Below are 22,179 nucleotides of genomic sequence, written 5' to 3' on the forward strand. Positions count from 1 at the left end.
GGGGGCGGTTGGAAAATGCGCCTATCCAACACGGTGTCGCACGGAGCATAATTAGAATTGAATCGAGAAGCTCGAGCTGTCGATTTTTTGCGCCGATGCGAGTAACGGGTTACTCGGTGGGCATGTACATGTATCCACATTTATATAAATTTTTTTTTTTTTCATAACTGCGAGTGAAAGAGGAGGCGAGCTCGTGCGCACGCTGTTCGTTCGTGGGAAAGGTGCTCGTTGAAAGTTTGAAGAATTGCCGCGGTGACGGCTGGCCCATATTTGGATCATATGGAACATAATGCGCGTGTTCACCTCTTGGGTGCGTTAGAAGGGAAAGTTGGGTTTCGGAAGGTAAAAAATTTGCCTGTCACAGTGTGAAAGGTCAATTCTCAGCCGTGAGCTTTGTGGGATTGTTTTATTCCTAATCGGGACTGGAAAATACGAAGGCAGGAAGGTCATTGTGATTCTTGGGAAGTGGCTTTACTTTAAAGGCTTTTCGAAAATGAATAAGTTCTCGTCAAAATGATTGCCATTGTTCAGAGGTGAACAAACGAAACACGCTTTTGTTGGCAAGAGCTGCATTTTTTTTCAATTGAATCCAAACAAATTTCTGACGAATTAAGGAGATCGTATTTAGAAACGGTTTTATTATTCATGAACATTAACTAATCGTGCGTCATACGTATAAAATAACACGGATTTGTTATTATAAACACATCGTCTTCCTTCAATACTCCTCAGCTGTTAGATACTCTTAAACTCGTTTATATCAAAGTGTCAGTTCACGAAATTAAGGATGTTCCCTGGTTAACATATTTTTTGGTAACTAGGTATCTATACTTACATTTCTGATACCTTGAATACAATAAATAAGCATAATATAATACAACTAACCTAATGTGTAATTCGAAAAGAGATTTTAACGGATTTTAATGTTTAAATCTGTAAAAATCTGTATAACATGGGTTGAAATTTTGCAAGGTAACTCCTTGAATAGTTTTTTATCGGTCCTGTAAGTTTTGCTGACATGTATTATTTTTATCATAGTTTTTAATAATTATTTGGCAACCGTCCCATAAGAACCCACACTGAGAGAAGAATTTGTTTAATATCTACGTACAAGTATGTTAACATAAAATTAGTTTACATGTGATTTAAGGTGCAATTTTAGGAAGTGTTCAAGTACTGGTACTTTTACCTTATAACTTTTTAAATTTTAACTGCACACAGTCGGTATGTAAATAGTTAACTTGCCATATTTATGTTGATCACTGCTACACATATATTATTTTTTTTTTCTTTGTATTTGATATCTTCATACTTTTACAATTCTAATATCGTTAAAACGATGTATCATGCAATGATAATAGAACAAGATTATGTGCAGTCCCTCTATTTTATGTACACATTTTTATCATGGCAAAATATCAATATTTCAACTGCTGTTACAATACGTATGGTTTCGAGATACATATTATACAGGTCTGAAGGGGGTAACATATGAAATTAATTACTAAAAAATCCTTCTCTCAGTGCGTGTTACACACGATTTTTCATCGTGTTGTTTCTGAATATTTAATACCATAACTAATGTTTGAAAAAATACGAATGGATTCAGTATCATCTACATATAATTACTATTCTCAATTTTCAAAAGATTCTGTTATTATTTTATAGGCAACATCCTTAAGCAAGAAATCAGTATACCTTTGTACAGTACAATATGTATTTCAATGCTAGACGTATATTGCACTCAGTCGTTACAGAGCGCATCAAGTTTATTTGCTTATTAATATTACGAAAAATTCCTGAAACATCGTAATCATGCAAGTACTTTGATGGATGTTTTTTTTGTTTTTATTACCCGCACTATGCGCGTTTTCACGAGCCATCGGATACTTAACGTTTTATGGTCTCTTGAATTGCACTCTATCCGACACTAGGCATGAAACGTGAAACACACATATTACGAGCTAACTTGGTGATCAATAATACGTTTTGAGTAACACGATAACGACAACTCTGCGTGTACAAATAATCGCGTCAAAAGTGGCCCGACATTGTTCAAGGCCGCATTTGTGGACCTTGCCCTCATTCATACGCTATACTATAGGGGAAACACTGAATTTAAAATAACGTTTTTCCATAAACATCACCGGTTAACCAATCGTCCACCGAACGACGACCGAGTTCAACGACCCATGCTCATTTTAACGTTGGCATAGGCTTACTTACACGCTTACGTAGGTACGTAGGTATCGCGACGTCTATGTTTGTACCACCAATCGATGAAATATTACTTATTAAACTGTATCGATTCTTCTCAGCTGCTGCACGTACATATACGATTCATTTCGCAAACGATTTTCCCTCAGGAACACTTTTTTTTTAAATTATATTTTTTACGCTTTTCGTTCGATTTAACGTTTATCGTCAAGTTTGGACCCAACAAAGGGAACAATTTTTTGACGTTTGGGCCAAACAAAGGCCCAAAGGGCGCGATAGTTGTACGTTTGTGCCAAAATTGCGAAGGACATCATTTTTTCTTATCGAGAAGGCAAAGTGCCGTTTCGTGCCCATTAGTCACACTTTGGACGAGCTAATCACTTTCCACCCTCGGGCGGAATAGTACTTTGTCTGCAGGTGGACGCCAAGTGCGGCCCTAGGTCATAAAACCTTAACGCCTCTGTGAAAAGAAGACAATGTTGTCAGGCATGCGTTGAAAATAAACGTAATAGCCGGTACAATCGATAAAGGCTTGAGTCACCTTTTCAAGAAACAAAGCACAATCGATTGGATCTATTGTTACCGGTGACTAATGTTTGGACTTGGAACAAGCGCAAGAGATCCAAGTGCACGTGTAAAAAGCCATTGACGAGAACACTTTGACCTATTCTCAGTTAACGCTCTTTACTCATTTATTGAAACTTCGGTTGACAATTTTTTTTTCGAAGCCTATTCTGTTGTGTTATCAAACTGTGGTTGATAAGTTGTCACAAAGTCTGAATTAATTCCAAATCGAACGAGACAACGACTAGCCTACGTTAACTGCCCGACCACGATCTTCCGTGCAGCTACATCGCATCAAGTGTAGTTGCGCGCCAGGGTGCCTAAAGGCACAAGAATACCCCTTTTTTCCTTTCACGGCATTTAACTAATCAATGAAAACGTCACAATGGAATACATATTGTCCATCGCACGCGAGCATGGTCAGTGACTTTTGTAGCAGAACGTAGCACTCCTCCTCGGATAAAGAGACCAGATGCCCAGCAGCAGTGCAGGCACGACCTCGTGCAACCGGTTTCCGCACTCGAGGCAGCTGACCACGTCGCATACGCAACGCCATTGCTCTTCCGTCAGCACCTACACGGGCACGTATGGGTATATACTCCACGTACGAGAGAGAGCCGTGCACAGAATCCCGCGGCAGTCAAACCCAGCTGACCCACTTGTTGTGCAGTCACAAGTGCATGCGAACGAGCAAAGAGAGAAACGGAAAGAAGGACGCGAAGGACGAGTGCGATATCGAGCGGCTCGCGAGTGCCGTTATACCCGTGTATCGGCACCTTCCTCTCTCTTTCTCCTCATCTTTTCCGTTTTGTTTCCATCCTCACTTCCACCATCCAGTCGCCGCCCAATCCGCGAATGCGAATGAGATCTCAACTTTTGGCTGGAGAACGTTTGCGCGCCACGAAAATCGATGGTCTGCTGATGCTGTTCGGATTCCATCCGTCGAGGTTTGAATAATGTTTTAAATGGCTTCTGATGGATTCAAAAATATTTTCTCATCGACAATATAAAAATTTCTAATGATCGACGCAATTACTTGACGTGGGTTCTGTCACAAGGATTCTTTGGATGTACAAAAATCAGATTTTCAAGTACACGATACAAGACTTTTTTTGCATATTACGTATACACAACGCACGTTTGGTTATCGTCCAACACTTGAAATAGTTAGATAACAAACAAAACTTTAGAGTACTTTAATTGATTACCTTTTAATTAAGAGTGTATACCAGATGGTCTGCCTCAGTGTTTCGTGCATAGATGCTGGTTCACTTTGAATAATCCTATACTTTTGTGCTCCTTAATTGTTCCCTAAAAGAAGGTACTTTTCCATCTCTTTGGAAAACCTCTTTTGTCTTTCCAATTCACGAGAAATAAATTACATCTTATCGAGCATCACACTTCTGTCAAGTGATTGATTCATATTAACTTAATTCTTAATGAAATACACTTATGCTCAATTAGTTGGCACAAATGATGATACAGACTCTTCTATTACGATATTTTCCGCTAATAGCCATGATCGATATCGCAAAGTCTGACGTGGACGTATCATTTGTAGCTCAGCACGACATGTTTATGAAAGATATCGTGGACACTCGTTGGTCGCTGACAACTACTAATAGCTGCAATTACCCACACTGACGATCTCGAGTCGTATAGCCCGGAAAAGTTGCGACGGCGTCTCGACTTATCTAACTAGAGCTACATTAAAATAAGAATAAGAAACGAGAAAAAAAGCTCGGAGGCCTTCGTTTCCGTTCGTTTCAGGGCGGAAAGAAAAAATCAAAATTCTCGAGGGGCAATTTTTACTGCGTGAAAAAAATAAACAAGGAAAATCACGTTTGCCGAAGAAAAGCCGCTAAACGAGCCGGTTCGCTGGTCAACTGATATCCACCTCGCAAAGGTGATGCGAACGTATATCATTCGAAAGGAAGAGCCGCCTTTGGCTCGTGCTGACTTTTTCAAAAGTCGGTCGAGCTATCCTCTGTTTACTTTTTTTTATTTCCTGAGTAGTGCTTACTTAGCTGCGCCGGCCAATGGAACGATTCCTTTTGCGTGGCGAAAACAAATCAAGTAAATGGGTGCAGGATTGCTCAGTACCTCGATAATACATTTTATAAATGAGTAGCAGACCCGTGCTTGTACAACTGATAATTGAGTAACTGAATATTACAGTTATTCGCATCGTGCACATGCGATCTGGTAAATATTGTATTTATTAGGATTATAATTAAACGAATAAATTCTTGTTCAACACATGTGGCAGATTTTCAGCTGATAAAACGATAAAACTTGGGTGTCGGCGTTTACTGGCGCAGGTTCATTTTTTGGGGATTTATCTAATGCTAGAATCTGTTGTTATTTTCATTTATACGTAGATGTATGTAAAAATGAACGGTGAGAAAAACTCACGATTTTGAAAAACTGATTCGGGATTCAAATCACATGGACATGACAACCTTCATCCTGTGGCTAAGTAGTTGTCTTCGGTTTTGTTTAATTTATACGAAATGTACTTAGAATTTTTTCATACCCTTCAAATGAAGTTTAATGTATCAAGTGCTTTCGATTACCTCTCACGAGGTCATTAAAACATTCTTCCTTGGCGAATCACAGCTAATATAGTGTAACCGTAATTTTCACACAATTGGGGTAATTTTCATGAGGATACTTTTTTAGCATGTTTTGTTTGCGTATATTCTTTAGCATATTGAACTTCTCTCTCTGCTTAACTTTGAGATATTCTATTTCGTTCTCTACATAATATATTATGTGCACATCCGTAAGACATTTAGTCAATTTAGTTAGTAGTAACAAGGGTAATCACAAGATTGTGATGATTTTGATCTAATGAAGGGTGAGGGAGCGAAAATGAGAATGTGAATCAACTGTGTTTTTCTCTTTTTTTTTTTTTTTGTAACTAATAACGGAGATGGCTTAAAATGTATGTGTCCTTAATTTACAATGTTGAGTGAAACAAATGATAACTGACAGTTTATTTATTTTTTCAAATATTGGACAAAACAAGTATGAAAAATTCTTGAACTACCTTATGCAGTTATCGAAACTTTTTAATTTAGAGAACATTGAAGTGAAACATTCACCTTTTTTATGAATAAAAACAGCTAATAACGTCACGCTCGCTTCTACGATTCCCAAAAGTACAATATTGATTCGTGGAACGAGATGTGCAATCGCTCTTGCGTTTATTCTATTGTATTTATTTTCACAGAGGTAATTGCCATTCATATTAGAAGAAGTAATTGGTCAGCGATTTTTTTTCCATATGTTTTTCCACGAATACTGTTACCAGTTGGCGACCACAAAGAGTGTAACTCGGTAACTACCTTAAGATGTCAACTAGAGCTTGCAGGACGGTCATGGCCGAGCGACCAAATGGTGAAACCACACGAGTAAAAAAAATCGAAGAACCGATTTTCGGCTCTACCATTTACTCATGCGCTATTTTCTCTCGGGTTGCCTTCTGCGACTCTCACAAACTGACCAATCTTTGACATAAGATCAATTGCCATCCACTTATGAGCTGGTTTCCAGATGCATGTACACTTATCACGGAAAAATCGACCCTTTTACGTACGATGTATTTAGCGATACTTTAAACTGAAAATATAATCCAGCTTGGGTGAAGATAGTCGCAAAGTCGGCATGTATAGGTGCGGATGTGGAATTCGCAAGCTGGTGGCAATTTTACGATGAGCGAATCGTAAAAGAAAATACAAAACGATAAGGACGATGACGAACGAGACACGTGCAAGCTTTTTGCGGACTCATATACAGCCGACAGAGCGCAGAGAGAGAAGCTGCGAGCGGAGCGGCGCGAAACCGGTTCCCATTGTGGGAAGTACCTGTCCAGTGGTCGTTGCAATGTTGTAGGAACATGAGAGAGTTCGACTAGCCCAGGGAATGGATTCCAATCTGGGGGGTACACATTTGCCAATCGAACCACCTGGTCTTCCTTGCTCTCTTTCTCTCTCTATTTTCTTACATTTTTCCAACTCAACCTTCTAACGCATTCTTGTGTGTCAACAGGTGGTGATAGTGGGAAATGGCGCGGTCGGCAAGTCCTCCATGATACAGAGGTTCTGCAAGGGCACCTACACCCGCGACTACAAGAAGACCATCGGCGTCGATTTCCTCGAGCGAGAGGTCGAGTAAGTACCTTACACGTCTAAAATACCGTTGCACCATGTACCTGTAGCTATAAACGGATCACTAGGGAATCGTCCGTAATATACTGCAAAAATGGCCACTACATAAACTAAATAAATTCGCGAGGACGAAATGACGTCCGGTAAACGGGCGTGTGAGAGAAAGTAAGAACCCCGTGATATGTCCAGCAACGGTGTTTGACCACTGGCCCTAATAAACGTACGCGTAACCGTTGCAAGTCCATTAATTCGATAAGCGCGTCGGTTTCTGGACACGCACAGTGGGGTACGTACACAGCTTGTGAAACGAGTCGGGAGGAATGCGCGGAGCCCTATATGCAGATATAACGCGCTGCTACCGTTGAGCAATATACACTTGTATCCAATCTGGACTGTCCATACCGCGGCACTCGGAATTTCACTTAAAAGTCACTTACTTGTCGCTCCAGTGATGACATGGGTACTCATGTCCCGTGCATACTTGCTCGATCAGGTACTTACTCTAGCGTGACAGTAAATTGTAATTTAATCTCGTACCCTAGACCTTTTGCAAATTGTCCATAGTCGAAGTAGCGATACGTTAATTTTAATTAAAACTCCTGTATACGATGCGCGATTGAAGTCATACTGTGGGCTATTCGGAATAGGCGTAGGGTATACAATAAAAGTTAGTAAAAATAAGATTAGGTTTAACCCTGAACGGTAAAATTGGGGATCGCGAGGAAAAGCCGTTAAGATATTGAATTGATGCTGTACTAAAGTCTCTTAGTTTCTGATAAATTTATAGCTCTGCGTTTAAAAAAAAAAATCATATGGGGTAGTGTGACGGAGCTTTGGAAGTTGTTGCGTAAACGGAGGGCTGCAGGTGAGTCCAGGACCAAACATGACATTGCCAATGTTATTTTAAGTGGCTCCACCAAAAGACGAAGCTGGGATTTTATCCCAGCGGGTTCATCCTAAACGCAATAAGTGATTCTTCGAAAAATCTGAGCTTAGTAATTGGACGAAAATTTTAAGATAATTAGCAACAATAAGCCTGCTTCCGTATATGTTAATGCTGTTTCTGGAAGATAATTCAATTTAAATGTTACAATATAGATATTCAGACTCTCACACTCTTTTGAGACATAAGGAAAATACTGAGACGTGAAATTTACACTTTTAAAACTTTCTAACGGGGTTTTGTTAGTTAAAATTAAAATATTTTTACACTTTGATGCTGTAATTATTTTTTAGATGCAGTGTTAAGATGAGTATAGTTAAAAAATTGAAATTTTTGTTTTTTTTACAAGAAGGTATGTTAGAATATTGTAATGGAAAAATTTAGGCATATGGACTTTAATGGCATCTTTCACAAATCAAGAGAACCTAATTTAAAAAAAAACACCCAGGAATTAACAGAGATAATGGTACAGACAGATTTTAACTATTTTTTTTTAATGATCATTAATACATGGAAATTTGATTGGTATCAATTGTAAGGATTTTTGTCTTGAGTACAAAACTGCTCGAGTCTTTTACAATCAATCAACATTTGTCAAATATGAAAAAAGATAATAACGTGTGTTTTTTTATAAATAAATAAAAATTCTTTTGTATTATACGAAAGTTATTATGACTTTTTGATTTTCCAAAAAAAAATTTTTTAGCTATTTTTTGGGTAAAAGACCTAGAATTTATCTTTTGATTTGAATTGACTCGAGATAGACAACTATCTTCAACGAGTATTGAAAAATGACTTTTGTGGTTTTTAAAATTGCACGGTATTTCGATTTTTATCAAAGGAAATAAAAACTACACGATTTAACTGAAATAACTTGTTTCTTTCGCTGTTCAAGAAACAACCGAAAGAAATCTCAATAAGTTTTGTTTAGCGCTTATAAACTCGAGAAAACCACTATGAGTTTTACACGGACATATATATGTAATTAACGAGCTAACGTTTGTCTTTGATTTGGAGATTGTATTGCTTAGGTACAAACGTAGCGCAAACAGTTCATATTGTTACATACGGGAGCATACTGTGTCCTCCATGAGAAGAAAAATCGTAAGTGCTCATACCACAAGTATACGCTGAAAACCTTTATGAAGCGCGTCTCATCACGATCTGTCATAATCGCCGGTCTACATACAGTGTAAACCCATGCATTCTCTACTCCGACGCTCCGTTAGGTATGCGCTTGCGATGGAAAAACTCTTTCCTTCCTCTCCCTCCTCCTCCCGCTCTCTCGCCTCGGCCGTGCTTTCTTGCTCCTCGGATATTCGTCTGAGCATCGCGTTTTTTCTCACCACATACCTTATAATCAAGAATACCTACACATACAATTTACTATCGATAATCGCTTTTAAAATAAACACCATCAACATGTATCACCGGTACTTGAAAATTTTTAAATCAAGAGTACTCCGCTGTCACGATTATTTGCACTTCTATTCAAGGGATCCACTTTAGGAATTTAATCAGTGTACATTAGGTGAAATATTAAAATGTGCAGTAATTTTAATTGTGGATTAAAATTTTAGCAAGTTGATGATTCATAACATTCCCAAATACATTTGGGAATTCTCGCATTCGTGTGATGGACTCGCACTCGTGGCCGGTGACGGTAACTCGTACCTTGCGATCACACTAAACAACTAAACAACTATTTCGCAATAGTTGCGAAAAAAAATGTATTTTTCACGGGATAATAAGAGCAAGATGCCAAGACTTTTTTATCGCAACGATCGATCAAGTAGATAAGTGATAATGTAGTACGTTATATCGCAGTCAATGCTGCCAATATGGTGGCACTGCCCGTGCGTGAATGCCAGTTTGTATCACATTAAAGTGATTGAAATGAACATTCAAATACATTTGTATTTGATATAATATTTGTAACACATTTGTCAAATAACAATTATTTTAGACGTACTTATGCTTTATGCAAAATAGTTTTATCTAACTACTTTACATTTGACTGACATTATTTTGATGTGTGTAATTTCACAAATTAAATTTTATCGTAGTTTAAATTGACATTTTATTTTAAATTTTTAACTTGAAATGAAGTAATTTAATTAAAAAAATTGTGTAGGGTGTGTTTAAAATGTTATAGTTGAAACAGTACATTGGTACTTAGTAAGATTTTATTTACAATTATTTACAAACAATATTCTTTTTAAATACAAGTAAAAAAGACCATTTTATGTTAAATAAAAAATTGAATCATATCTTTACGCAAATCTGATAATTGGTTGTATCCACTGTACATGTTTGCAATATTGTTAATAACTCATTTTCATCCTGTTTTTCCCGGTGCATAGACCTATTAATTCAGTCTCGCTTGAAATATTTCGCAGCGTGTCTTGCGACAATATCAGTCATAGCTGAGTTCCCTTTTCTAATGCCCATTAAGAGAAATATCATTTCTTCTTTCCTGATGACAATATCGCACTTGACAGTGGTTTCACACTCGATTTCACAACTTTTACCTTTCCTCCAGTTTGGTTATGACTGCAGTATGTACCTAAATAGACTTAATGCTCGTAGATACCCGACTTTCTGAAAAAAATTCGAGCCAGCCTGTGAAGATTACGGTATAGCCTTTATGGGTATTGTAACCATAAAAAAATGCATTGTTGACGACTTTATTCTCAAGAAAATTCTATCTAATTTTTTTTTTTTTGCGAGACCACGTTGTCTTTAGGAAATCGATGTAAGAATGATTTATATTACCAAACGAAGTACTGATTTAGCGGAAGTTATAAGCGTACTGATGGTTTTTTTTATTCTTGTACGAACAATAACAGTACATTTTAACAAGTCTAATGATCAAGGTATTCTAATAGTTGGTTTGAAAAATTTTCAGAATCGATGGCGAGGACGTGCGGTTGATGTTGTGGGACACGGCTGGCCAGGAAGAGTTCGATGCCATCACTGCAGCCTACTATCGTGGAGCCCATGCCTGTGTCCTTGCTTTTTCAGCAACAGATCGCGACTCCTTCGAGGCCATTCCCTCGTGGAAAATCAAGGTTGGTTTACTTTACAGTACATAGAGAATAAATTCCCATGGCAATTATGTTTTTAAAAAATATTAATTACCAGTCTATTCACGAAATAAATTGTAGCGATTTTAGATGCGTTTACTTATAATAGTGTTGGAGGAAAAAATTTTTTAGTTGGAAAAAACTTTGAGCCTTAAAATTTTAGTAGTTTTAAAATTTACAGCAAGCTAAATATGTTGTTTTAAAATTAACAAAAAATTTATTTAACATAGTTTGAAACATAATACATTTACTTGGAAGATTTATCATGAAACTATTAAATTTGATAGCTTTTAGGCTACCTTCAAACGAACCAAGAAAAGTGTCTGCCAACCTCACATTTTTTATTGCAATAATAATTTGTAATTGTATGGATGATTTTGAAAAAAAAATTTAGAGAAAACTCAACTGTAAAATTTCAAATATCATTTAGTGCATTTCTAAACCAGCAACAAAAAAACTTTGCTTATAAGTTTTCGTATACAAACACAGCTCATGTGGTAGTGACCCATAAAAGGCACGAATAAAAAGTATTTCACACTTGATCTTAATCCCGTTAAAAATTTAATGTCTAAAAGTAAATTTCATCATCTTTTAATTTATCTCTGCATTCCAAGTTGCGATCGGACGAAATACTATACGATTCCTGCGATTCCGTTTAATAACGAAGTAGGTATGTAGTAAATTAACGTGAAAAATATACTGGTATTGAGAGTAGACTATTTTAGCAGCTCGATTGAGTCAGTACTGTACGGATCTTCTGGATGCAGCATCATGATCGCCGGGAGTCAATAAAAATTCAAAACCGGTAATGCGTCATTTTCCAATCGGGAACGCTTTTAAAGATACTATCTTGCACTGCTAGTGATAAAAATTACTCTGCCTCTGTATGCTTGCGTTCCTTCGTCATATACTTTTCTTCCTTGTTTTTGTCATTTATATATTTCGATTGGCACAACGAGAAAAATAAAATCCGTTGTATTTTCCAATCTTGCAAACGTGTCACGTAACTTCGATCAACTGTCGTGGACTAATAATTTTATGGGACTTACACACAACTACACAAACATGGTAATTAAAATTGTTTGAGATCGTCTATTGAGTTATGCGATGCAGTATACGTGCACTTAATATTTATGTAATTGCAGTGCATGTGCGAAAAATATAATAACATCAATAATTGCATAGGTGTAAACAAATTTGGTTTTTTAATGCGATTCTGTAACTTTAAGTTCAAGAGCGATAAAAATGGCCAAATACCTTGCTTATCGTGAATTGAGTTTGATAGTTAAAAAGGTTCGGTGGTTTCAGAATGAGGGTGTAAGTAGCGGAGTGCTCGGTGTCCCGGAAGGCGCTGTATGAAAGCGAGTTGTAGTCGGCTTACTGCCAAATGATATTTTAGTTGTGTTTAACTCGTTAGTAGATAAAGATGTGAAATTGTACTGAAAAATTATAGTGTGTAACCCGAGACAGATACTTTTCGGTATTATGACTAGAACACGTTGCTTAGAAAATAGAAAAAAAAATGAAAAAATGAAAATTCGTTTTTGAAAATCCAAACTTTTTTACATAGCATACACGCAAGAAACAGCTACAGAAATTTTTACTGTAAAAGCAATGGTTACGTTGGGTCTGAATATTTTAACTATAATTTTTAATGTAATGTTTGGTAAATTTTACCGTAGCTTTACGATAATATTTTATTTACTGTAGAATTTATCCTTACTGACATTATACTTACTCTGAAACTACGGTAGTTGTTCTCTTGATTGAGAAAAAAGTTACATCAGTCGATAATACAGATACTTACACATTATTACATTTTGATTTCAAGTTACGTTATGGTAGAAATGGAACGATTTTAAAGAGAGGTAAATACAAAATATTTACTAAAAAATCCTAATTAAGTTATTGTAAGCTCATATATTATATACTCAGGAAACGTTCAATGCTCACTTATTTATAATTATTTAACTATATCAGGATGGTAAAACTAAGTCACGTGATTGCTGTACTTTATTATGCGTTATATGTACAGGGGAAAAATAACCGTTGTTTCATGGTAAAAAGTATAGTAAATAAGGAAAAATTGCTTTATGATAAAAAATTCCGTAGCTTTTATCTGCAATTTGTGGTCATGAGAAAAGATGTGCCAAATTCAGATTATGATTCTTAGTTTAACGAGATCTATAACTACTGACGATTTTGAAAAGAAATCCCACACTGCGTGTGAAAATGAACTGCCAACAGACTTTCTTTTATTTTCTTCCATACGTTTAACGTAAGATTATCTCGTGACTTTATTTACATTTAGGTAAAGGTTTTACACCCACAGGTGCATAAAGTACTTTTTGCTACTTAAGGCTTTTTTTACTAACTTTGGACGTTTGGCCCTCTGTATATAGGAAAAAAGAGTTCGTTGACGAATCAACTTAAAAACCAAGTAACTAGTGAATAGTTAAGATTTTATCTGTCATGAAAGAAATATCACTTACAGACTTAAAAGAAGTTCGGAGAAAGCTGAAGTTTTTTTATTTCATCGACAAGTTTAAATTTATTTCATAGCTATATAATATTGTTTATTGAATGGAAGCTAAGATTTTAGATGAGTAATGAGAAATCGTAATTTCCACTTTTCTCCGCAAGCTTCAATCAACTGAAGCTTCAAGAATTCAAGCTTTATTTGTTAGCAGTTGTCAACTGAGTTGTGATTTTCAATGCATTAAGCCACTTGTTATCGGTAAATGTTCATCCAAACTATGGCAAACCGTAAGTTTGAATTATTAAAAACATCGATTTTTCATGATATTGGGTTTCAATTTTGAGTAATGCATTGATAACTTTTTTTTGGAAAAAAGTGGTAAGTCGTACATTTTCCACACCACGTCAGAGCGGTATATGGCTAAATGGCTATCTTTTTCAACGAAAAATTTATGATAATTAGAACAAACGATCACTGAAACAACGACAAATAACGATATAGTATATTATTACGCACCTATAGGTAGCGTGGTTAAGAATGTCGCAGATTTCACGTTAAGACACGTCCGAAACGAAGCCGAGGGCGTTTAACTTGAAATCTAAAACATTTTTTTTAACCTCCGAACGTGGTGCGTATACGATTTTACGTATCCCGGTGTCCAGGAAGTAAATATTGTCGTCCGCGCAGCAGACGAAAACGTTCACTTTCCGAGCACCAGGCACGTAAAATAAAAAGTACTGTCATTGAATTTTTCTATACGAACTGCATGAGCGATTAGTCTATTATGTTTAGTACTTTGAACATTATTAACTTTCAGGTACTTTCCTTGAGCCTATATAGCCCTGTAGTTTGAACTTAAACAATAACTTAAAATTTACTGGTAACATAGTAATGGAATGTAGAGTCAACATTATTGTTTTTTGTGTTCGTACGAAATTGTATCTGGAGCGCTTACATTTGAACTAATATACATGTTTAATTGACCAGAATTTAAGTTAACTAATGAATAAGGCGTTGGATTTCACATATCTGGTGTATTTAAACAAGTTTCAGAACAAAGACAAGATACCTGTATAGGTTAGGTAATAGTTCTCACGGCAAAAACAACATATCGAAGTTGTAAAGCTCGGTTTTATACTTATTAAGGTCCAAGCATTCCCATGTATAACAATAATAACATTAAATTAAGGCGATGGGTATATGAAGAGACAATTTTTATGGAATTATTGGATAATTACTTACTTCGGTACTGTAACTTTTCCACCTTAATCACGACTTTAACTTCTTGCATCTCTTCTCGAAGCAGACAAGCATCCAGTTTTTCTAACTCCATCCGCAGAGTTTCTCGTCGTTTCCACATAATCTTCTGCATGTCCATGGCTTTCTTACTTGTAGTTATTGTGTATAACCTGATGTCACCAATTGCAATGAAAAAAAACAAACTGAGGAACTGCGGGCCAGCGCTACCACAAGTATTTGGTAAAAGGAGTGATGCTCTGTATCCAATTTGACCATCACGCAAGCTTGCTATAACATATTATTTATTATTGTACGTACCTAAGGTGTAGCTGTACTAGTTACAGGCATAATACCATTTGCTCTATAAGTATGCAGCTGAAAAGTGGGAGCAGACGAAACAACCATAGCATATGGGTAACGGCTAAAAGTATAAACAAAACTAACACGGCTGCATGTATGATTCTTAGTATTTACAGCGATGGTCAATTACGTCTCTATGCCGGATGTTTTGATGAAAACATGAAAAGTTTCATCGAAATTCCGTTACTTTTACGAAACTCCAAATTTATTCATGTATACAAGTAATAGTTTAAATGAAATTCGTATCAAACCGATCTTTTTTTAAATCTTTTATTTACATTGGTTTCGCTCGAAGCGGCTGTTTTGACACCCATTTCATACAGTAACATCTCCATACTATGTCTCGTAACAGTTTACGTACATAAAACGTTATTTTCAACTTGCCCAACAATTTTTTAACGGTTTTTAAGTATTATTAGGCTGATTTTCATGCTTAATGTCTCGCATCGCTGTCCATACTATGGTGGAGGTTATCGCTAGCAAATAATTGGAGAATTCACTGAGATGTAGTAAATATTTATGCTGCCAAATAAATAGGAGAGTTATTAAATAAATAAAGCTCAAAAAAAAAACAACAAAGAATAACTAATAAAAATTTTCGTATCATGGCGCAAAGTAAGAAAAGTCTCGTCCGAAGATCTGGGTTTTTGTATGTTAGTGCTCAAGGTCCGAACGTAGTTTTTTCCGAGGGCGCAAAGACTTTGCTGCATGATTAGGAAAATAATTTTTTTTATTTAACTCGATTCGAATGTCGCTTGACAAAATTCCTTTACGTCTGTCATGGATATCAGAAAACTTTGGACACTTTACTATTCATTTAAAAAAAAATTCACAAAGATCAAGAACATTAAAGTCCCAGAGTGAGGGGCCTATGGTAAATATAGAATATTGATATGGTCTGTAAAAAATGATATCGATAATGGCATAATTTATACAAAACATTTTTGAAAAATTTCTATGAAATTCATTTTTTATCTGTATAATCACTAATTAAATGAATTTATCGTTATAGAGAAGAAAAAAACAGTAATTTAATTCAGTGTTTTCCAAAAGACTGACAATTTTTGAGTTTTTGAAATTTGCCAACTTACCCATTTTAGCTAGAATATTAAAAATTATAAAGCTTATTTAATTCAATTTGATACACCAAGTTAACTCATTGTATGCGGTTAATAAATACTTTTTATCGGTATATTTGTAAGTTTTTAAATACGTGAATAGTTAAAATATTGTAACATAAATCCTTTACCAATGTATTATGAAAATACATCCTTTTAATAATTTGACTTCTTTACAGGTAGAAAACGAGTGTGGTGAAATTCCAACAGTCTTAGTGCAGAACAAAATGGACTTGGTGGAGCAATGCGTCATTGATCCGTAAGTATAATTTTTTTTAAGGGTTTAAGAATTTATTTTAAAACTTATTCCAACAAATTTTTTTGTTGTTGTTAATTTTTTAGAATATTTACCGTAGACCAGCTCGGCTGTTTTTAATTTTTGTTCGGCAATTGTAACATTTTGGTTTTTATGAGAACTAGCATTTGAACAAATATTATTTATTTCTATAGCTATTCAATTATTTTCGTAACGTAATTATTTTGCAAGAAAACTTACTCGGGAAGAATGTGGCTTAAAGGTATAAAACATGACTGTTGAATAATAAAATAATAATGAAAAAAGAAAAAAACGTAATCTTGCCTTTTGCTAGTGAATATTTGAAAGTCTTAATCTAGGATTGAGATATTCTTTACTTTTACTTAAAAAAAACCTAAAAAACTTTTCCGTCTTTTTACAAATGTGTTACAGCATAACAGTTTGGTTTTGAAGTTCGTAGTTATAGAAACTTCACTCAACGTACTAAATTTTCACAAACAAAATACATACTAGTACGTTAGAATGTTAAGAGCATAGCTATGAAATATTCCATTAGCTACATATAACTTATTACAATTGTATTTTATCAAATTTTTATTGGTTGTGGTAATATCTCTAGTTCCTGGTTCATTTGTTTTGTTAAACAAAAAAAAACATGATTATTATTCCTGTCAGTGTGGTAGTAAATTTTTTAAAAATGGAAAAAAAACCTTTTTTTTTCAAATCCAAATCTTTTTTTTCCAATCACATTAAATTTAATCTCAATAATCTCAATTATAAAATTGTAGAAACAAAAAAGCTTCACTGTTTTCATTACACTTTTTTAAGACCCTATAACTCATAAATTATTAAAAATTTTAAAGATGACGAGCAAATTTTTCGCTCAGGGTAAATTAGGCCCATACGCAGTCGAGGAAAATTGTGAATTCCTTAATTTACGTGACATAATCCTGATGGTCAAAATAATAGAAAAAGTAATAATTTTTAGCCTCAGAGGTTTGAAAAACTTTATTTTCTCTTTTGGAAATAGTTATCTTAGTATCTTAAAAATACTTAAAAATGGTTGATGATGAAAACGTTTCAATATCTCAATTTAATTATATCCAAGTAGCATTTGAAAAACTTCTAATACAGCATTTATAGATATCTCTTAATACAAGACAAAAATATAAGAACTGCAAGACACAAAAAGCAGGATTCTCAATTTTTCAACTAAATGCTTCTTAGTTAAGGGTTGTTAAGTATTTTGATACCATTTTGAGGAAAGTAACAAATATTTAAAAGTTTAAAAACGATTGAAAAAATTAATGCTAATGAGAGTTTTGCAAGTTCTTTTTTTTTTTTCGAACAATTTGCTAAAAGACTAGTGATATCTTCAATAATCCTTTGCCAAGCTTGAATACGTTCAAACTCTGGTTGCAGCATATAAAGAATATTATTTTGTTTTAACATATACTTTTAGCAACAACAGAGAGAAGGAGTATGAGAAAAATAGAAACAATTCGTGTATATTAAAAAAAAAAAAAAAAAAAAAAGAAAGAAAAGAAAAAAATCGCAAACCTTGGAAAGTCATTGCATGATTTGGATTCTCCGATCTAGCCTTTTTTTTCTGGTAAATATACGTATACAATCATTTTTATTTTAATATAATGCAATATGCACAGATACTTAGTCCTGTAGTAAAGTTTAGTAGTTCTGTAGTAGAGTTGATAGTCGCGTGGAATTCTGGAAGAAATATCATTATTTGTTAATCTTACATTTATTGTGGTGCTCCACTATTTTCGTTACTCATTAACGACAGGGATATGTAAGGTTTGTTCAAATCAGAATTAAATCGCTCATTAGAAACATTCTAAACTTATGAGGTATAGTCACACGGATTGACCTACGTAAAAAGTTTTTCTATTCCTCCGCAATCTTTTTATAGTCATTTGTACAAGAACTTTCGAGGTGCATTTCTCGAAAAAAAAAAAAACATATTTCTTAGGATGTAATGTTTCTCTATTATTGTAATGTTTATCATCAACAGAGACGAAGCAGAAAGGCTGGGCCGAGCGTTAGGCTGCAAGCTACTACGCACCTCGGTAAAGGAGGACGTTGGCGTAATAAGCGTCTTCCGGCACCTGGCGGCTCGATGTATCTACGAAATGCGTCGCTACGAAGATGAGGATGACTTTAGATTCTACACGTCCGGGCCTCGTTCGGCCTCCGTTATAAGTGAGTGCATAGTCTATAAATCGTTTTTCGTAGCTAATATATCTAATACTTTAACTCGATTGCCTGTTCGAGAATATTTACTCGTGGTAGTCCTTCTTGACGTTATATTAGGGTGTATAGATGAGAATACATTACAGATCATTAATTTATTAATCATGAACAAATTTAAAATATTGCTATTTCATCCGTTACTTTGCAACTGAACCAATATAACCAATTGTTTACCATTGCAGCTCATTCCATAGGTTTTTCGAATATACCTGTACATTTTCTTCCATGGGTATTTTATAGAAAATTCAAGAGGAAAAATGCTTTATATAGAAAAGTACTTTTTCCTACCTCGGGCGTTTTTGAGAGGCTGCAGGTGTGCCTTCGGTAGGAAAAATATAGCATTCGCCACATAAGCGCCATCGCTCCGTGGCTACCTTACGTCCCTCGGGCCCTGCTTCGCAAGTCCCTTGAGCTGCAAAATAGCCCCAGAGACGATGGCACTTATCTGACGAAAACTACTATTCCGTGCGGCAGTTAGACTTAAATAAACTCTTTACAATAAATGTAGTTGTCCAAAAGAATGTATTATTAATACACACTACTTCAACGCACCAGAAACTTAAGACGTACTGATTGAATAAAAAGTTCCAGTTAGAACAACTTAAATACTTAGTAATAAAAAATAATAAGAAATTAAAAAACTATTTTTATGATTATTCATTTTTTTCAATTATAGTTATATGAGTTAAGTCCATCCTTTTGCCTCCTGGGCATTGTGGAAAATAGATGAAAACACTTTTCACTCATTACCTTTATTGTTTTATTAGTATTCTAAGTATATTTCTTATAAACTATGTATAATATACATATATGCAAGCTTATAGACATTGTAAATAATAAATATAGTCAATTTTTCCATTATTTAAAGATGAAAGTTTTAAAAGCAATGTAAATCAGTATGTGTTTTGCAATAAAACTTGTGCGGGATCCAAAGGTGGCAGCCCTTGGTGACAAAACAAGTAGGTAAACCCTTTACCCCCCACCCAATTAATGGAGTAAAGGATCGATGGGAGTATGTAGAGAGCTGCAGGGGCTTGTGGGGGGACAAGAAAAATCCGAGGAAAAATCGTGACGGAGAAAAGTGAGGAGATAGTGGGGGTTGGGGTCGGTGATGGGTTTAGTTACTATTTTATTGGGTTAAAATAACGGAGAAATTTATTGAATTTTTCCTTATTTTGTGGAGGGGGGGGATAATTTTTTGAGTGCCTCACGCAAATACCTGTATAGTATAGAAGAGATACATGCCTCATGCACTCAATTGCACACATTTTATTATGTGCTACAAACGTCTATGACTTAATCGTCTTAAGACTCTACTTGCGATCGCAACGTATGCGAAACATTTATTTTCCTTTATTTGTTTGTACTTTTACGAAATATTTTGACCCATGAAAAAAATTGAATGTGCTTTGTAATCGAGGAATTATTTAGTGAAGCCTTCAGTAGACCATGTAATTATCGTAAAAAGTCATGGTCATGGAAAGCTAATACTAAATAAGTTTCATACATTTATCGTACTAAGTAAAACTTTAGTTTAACACAAATAACGTTCTAAAATTTTTTCTCGGATCAATTCCTGGTTAGTAATACTGAATTGTAATTTGTTTATATTTTTGCAGGTGCTTTCAGTCCGAATGGCTCGGTGGGCGGCCGGAATCCGAGCAATGGAACGATCGTCCTGCGAGCGAGCAGCAAGATGAGACATCATAAGAAGCGAAACTTTGTAAAGAATGCCTGCCGGTTACTTTAGCAAAACTATCGGCTTTATAAGAGATATAAAATTGTTCTACATATTGATGTACGATCGTTATTTATTAACGCAATATCAATCTCTTTTTTTCTCGTATCTTTATTTTTTTTGGACTAACATTTTAATGAGAGCTTAAATACCCATAAGTTCCATGCGTATGGATAAGTGTAATGAGGCAACGAAACAGTAAAAAAATAAAAATAATAACGCTTTGTAAAACTGAAAATTATGGTACCAGTTCTATGCGCATACTGCTGATATTCCGTGGGCTAGGAAATTTTTATTGTTTAAAGTAATTTTACTATTCAAAATACTGAGTATAGCTATTTTTTCTGTTTGCACAGCAGCAATTACTGCCAATCATGGTAAAAACTAGCTTTCAAAAAGTATAAGTTCCTACATGACGCAGAATTCTACCAGTTCATAGTGCTAGTATCTACATTGATTTTTAAGACATATACTCCTAGTACGTTAACCAGAGGTCTGGGGGCTGATTCACTGTTACGGTATGCGGAATACCACTGACCGTCACGTTACAGTTTCATTTATTCATCTACATAGATTTTTTAACTGTCATTAAAAACAGCCCAAAGTGTAAATTTACTCTCGTGACGATCAATCTCGAACAGTATCCCGTATGTCAAAGGAGTAAATAAGACCCCTGATCCTAATTTTCCCAAAACGCCGCAAGTTGGTCGATTAAACGTTATATACATAATTAAGCCCATCCAAAAGATAGAAAGAGTTACGTAACAGAGCAATCGATCCACTCAAAGGAACTTGTAAGATATCGAGGAGTTGGAATCAGATTTCAGTGGTTCTCTCATGGTATTCAATAAATCGCAAAAGTAAATTTTTTTAAATATACAGTTACTAAACTCCACACAAGTATTAATTTTTGTTATTTCATAAGGACTAACAAATTTTTTTTTTTATTTTGCCATGCATTGCATAACGTGATAAAACACTCAAAGAATAATTTTTTTTTTTCGACAGTTTCTAAACTGAACAAGCATATAACGGGCGTTTGATATTTCGTAGGAACTATCGAGAACAGTTTAGGATTTTGCGATGTATCAAAATCGTGATAGGTCCCCTGGGGAGACGTGATGTATCCAAAAGTTAACATAACGTGGCGTACACCAAAATTGCATTAACTGCAACGCAAGTGAGTTCTACATGCATGTCAAAATGCATGGTTTTGCGAAACATCAAAAATTGCGATAAAGCCCCTGGTAAAGCAATGGTGCAGTATAATTTCAGTTTTTTGAGAGATTAGCTTAAAAAACCTTTTCTTTTTTTTTTTTAAATGAGATCATTAGATAATTGGAACTCCCTTTTTGGATTATTAGTAAGTTATTTAAATTAGTTTCAATATTATTAAGCTTCATAACAACTAAAATTGTTAATTGTTAACTTATCAATATTCATGTAAAAAAGGTTTGAAAGTTGTGTTTCGGGTGCTGCATGGTATAATTATGGGTTCGTAAGTATCATTAAGGGCAGACAAAATGCTGAATACAATGAAGGATCCACAATAACATAATATAACTTACACCGTGATTTTATCAACATCGTGAAAAAGATTAATTTGTACATCAATTGTTGCGCATATGATACTTTGACTTATAAAGGTAAAGTATCAAATACAGTTTTAAGATTAAAATATTGATCAAATACATTCAGTGATAGGTTAGCAGGCTGAAAATATTTATTTTAAAAATTAC

At 35.0% G+C, this 22,179-nt stretch overlaps 1 protein-coding gene across 1 annotated transcript in view; it reads left to right on the forward strand.

The window, feature by feature from the left end:
• Window positions 1-20,632, forward strand: part of Rab23 (RAS oncogene family member Rab23) — a 28,218-nt gene extending 7,586 nt beyond the window's left edge. Inside the window, exons 2-6 of the mRNA XM_014352775.2 lie at window positions 6,835-6,956; window positions 10,805-10,967; window positions 16,358-16,437; window positions 18,464-18,651; window positions 20,322-20,632. Of these exons, the coding sequence (XP_014208261.2) occupies window positions 6,835-6,956; window positions 10,805-10,967; window positions 16,358-16,437; window positions 18,464-18,651; window positions 20,322-20,452 (684 nt within the window). The 3' untranslated portion in view covers window positions 20,453-20,632. The remainder of the gene's footprint in view (window positions 1-6,834; window positions 6,957-10,804; window positions 10,968-16,357; window positions 16,438-18,463; window positions 18,652-20,321) is intronic.
• Window positions 20,633-22,179: the final 1,547 nt, after the last annotated feature.

Source organism: Copidosoma floridanum, unplaced genomic scaffold (assembly GCF_036245765.1).
Source record: "Copidosoma floridanum isolate Cflo_tuat_1 unplaced genomic scaffold, Cflo_Japanese_pri ptg000011l, whole genome shotgun sequence".
NCBI classification, from domain to species: domain Eukaryota; kingdom Metazoa; phylum Arthropoda; class Insecta; order Hymenoptera; family Encyrtidae; genus Copidosoma; species Copidosoma floridanum.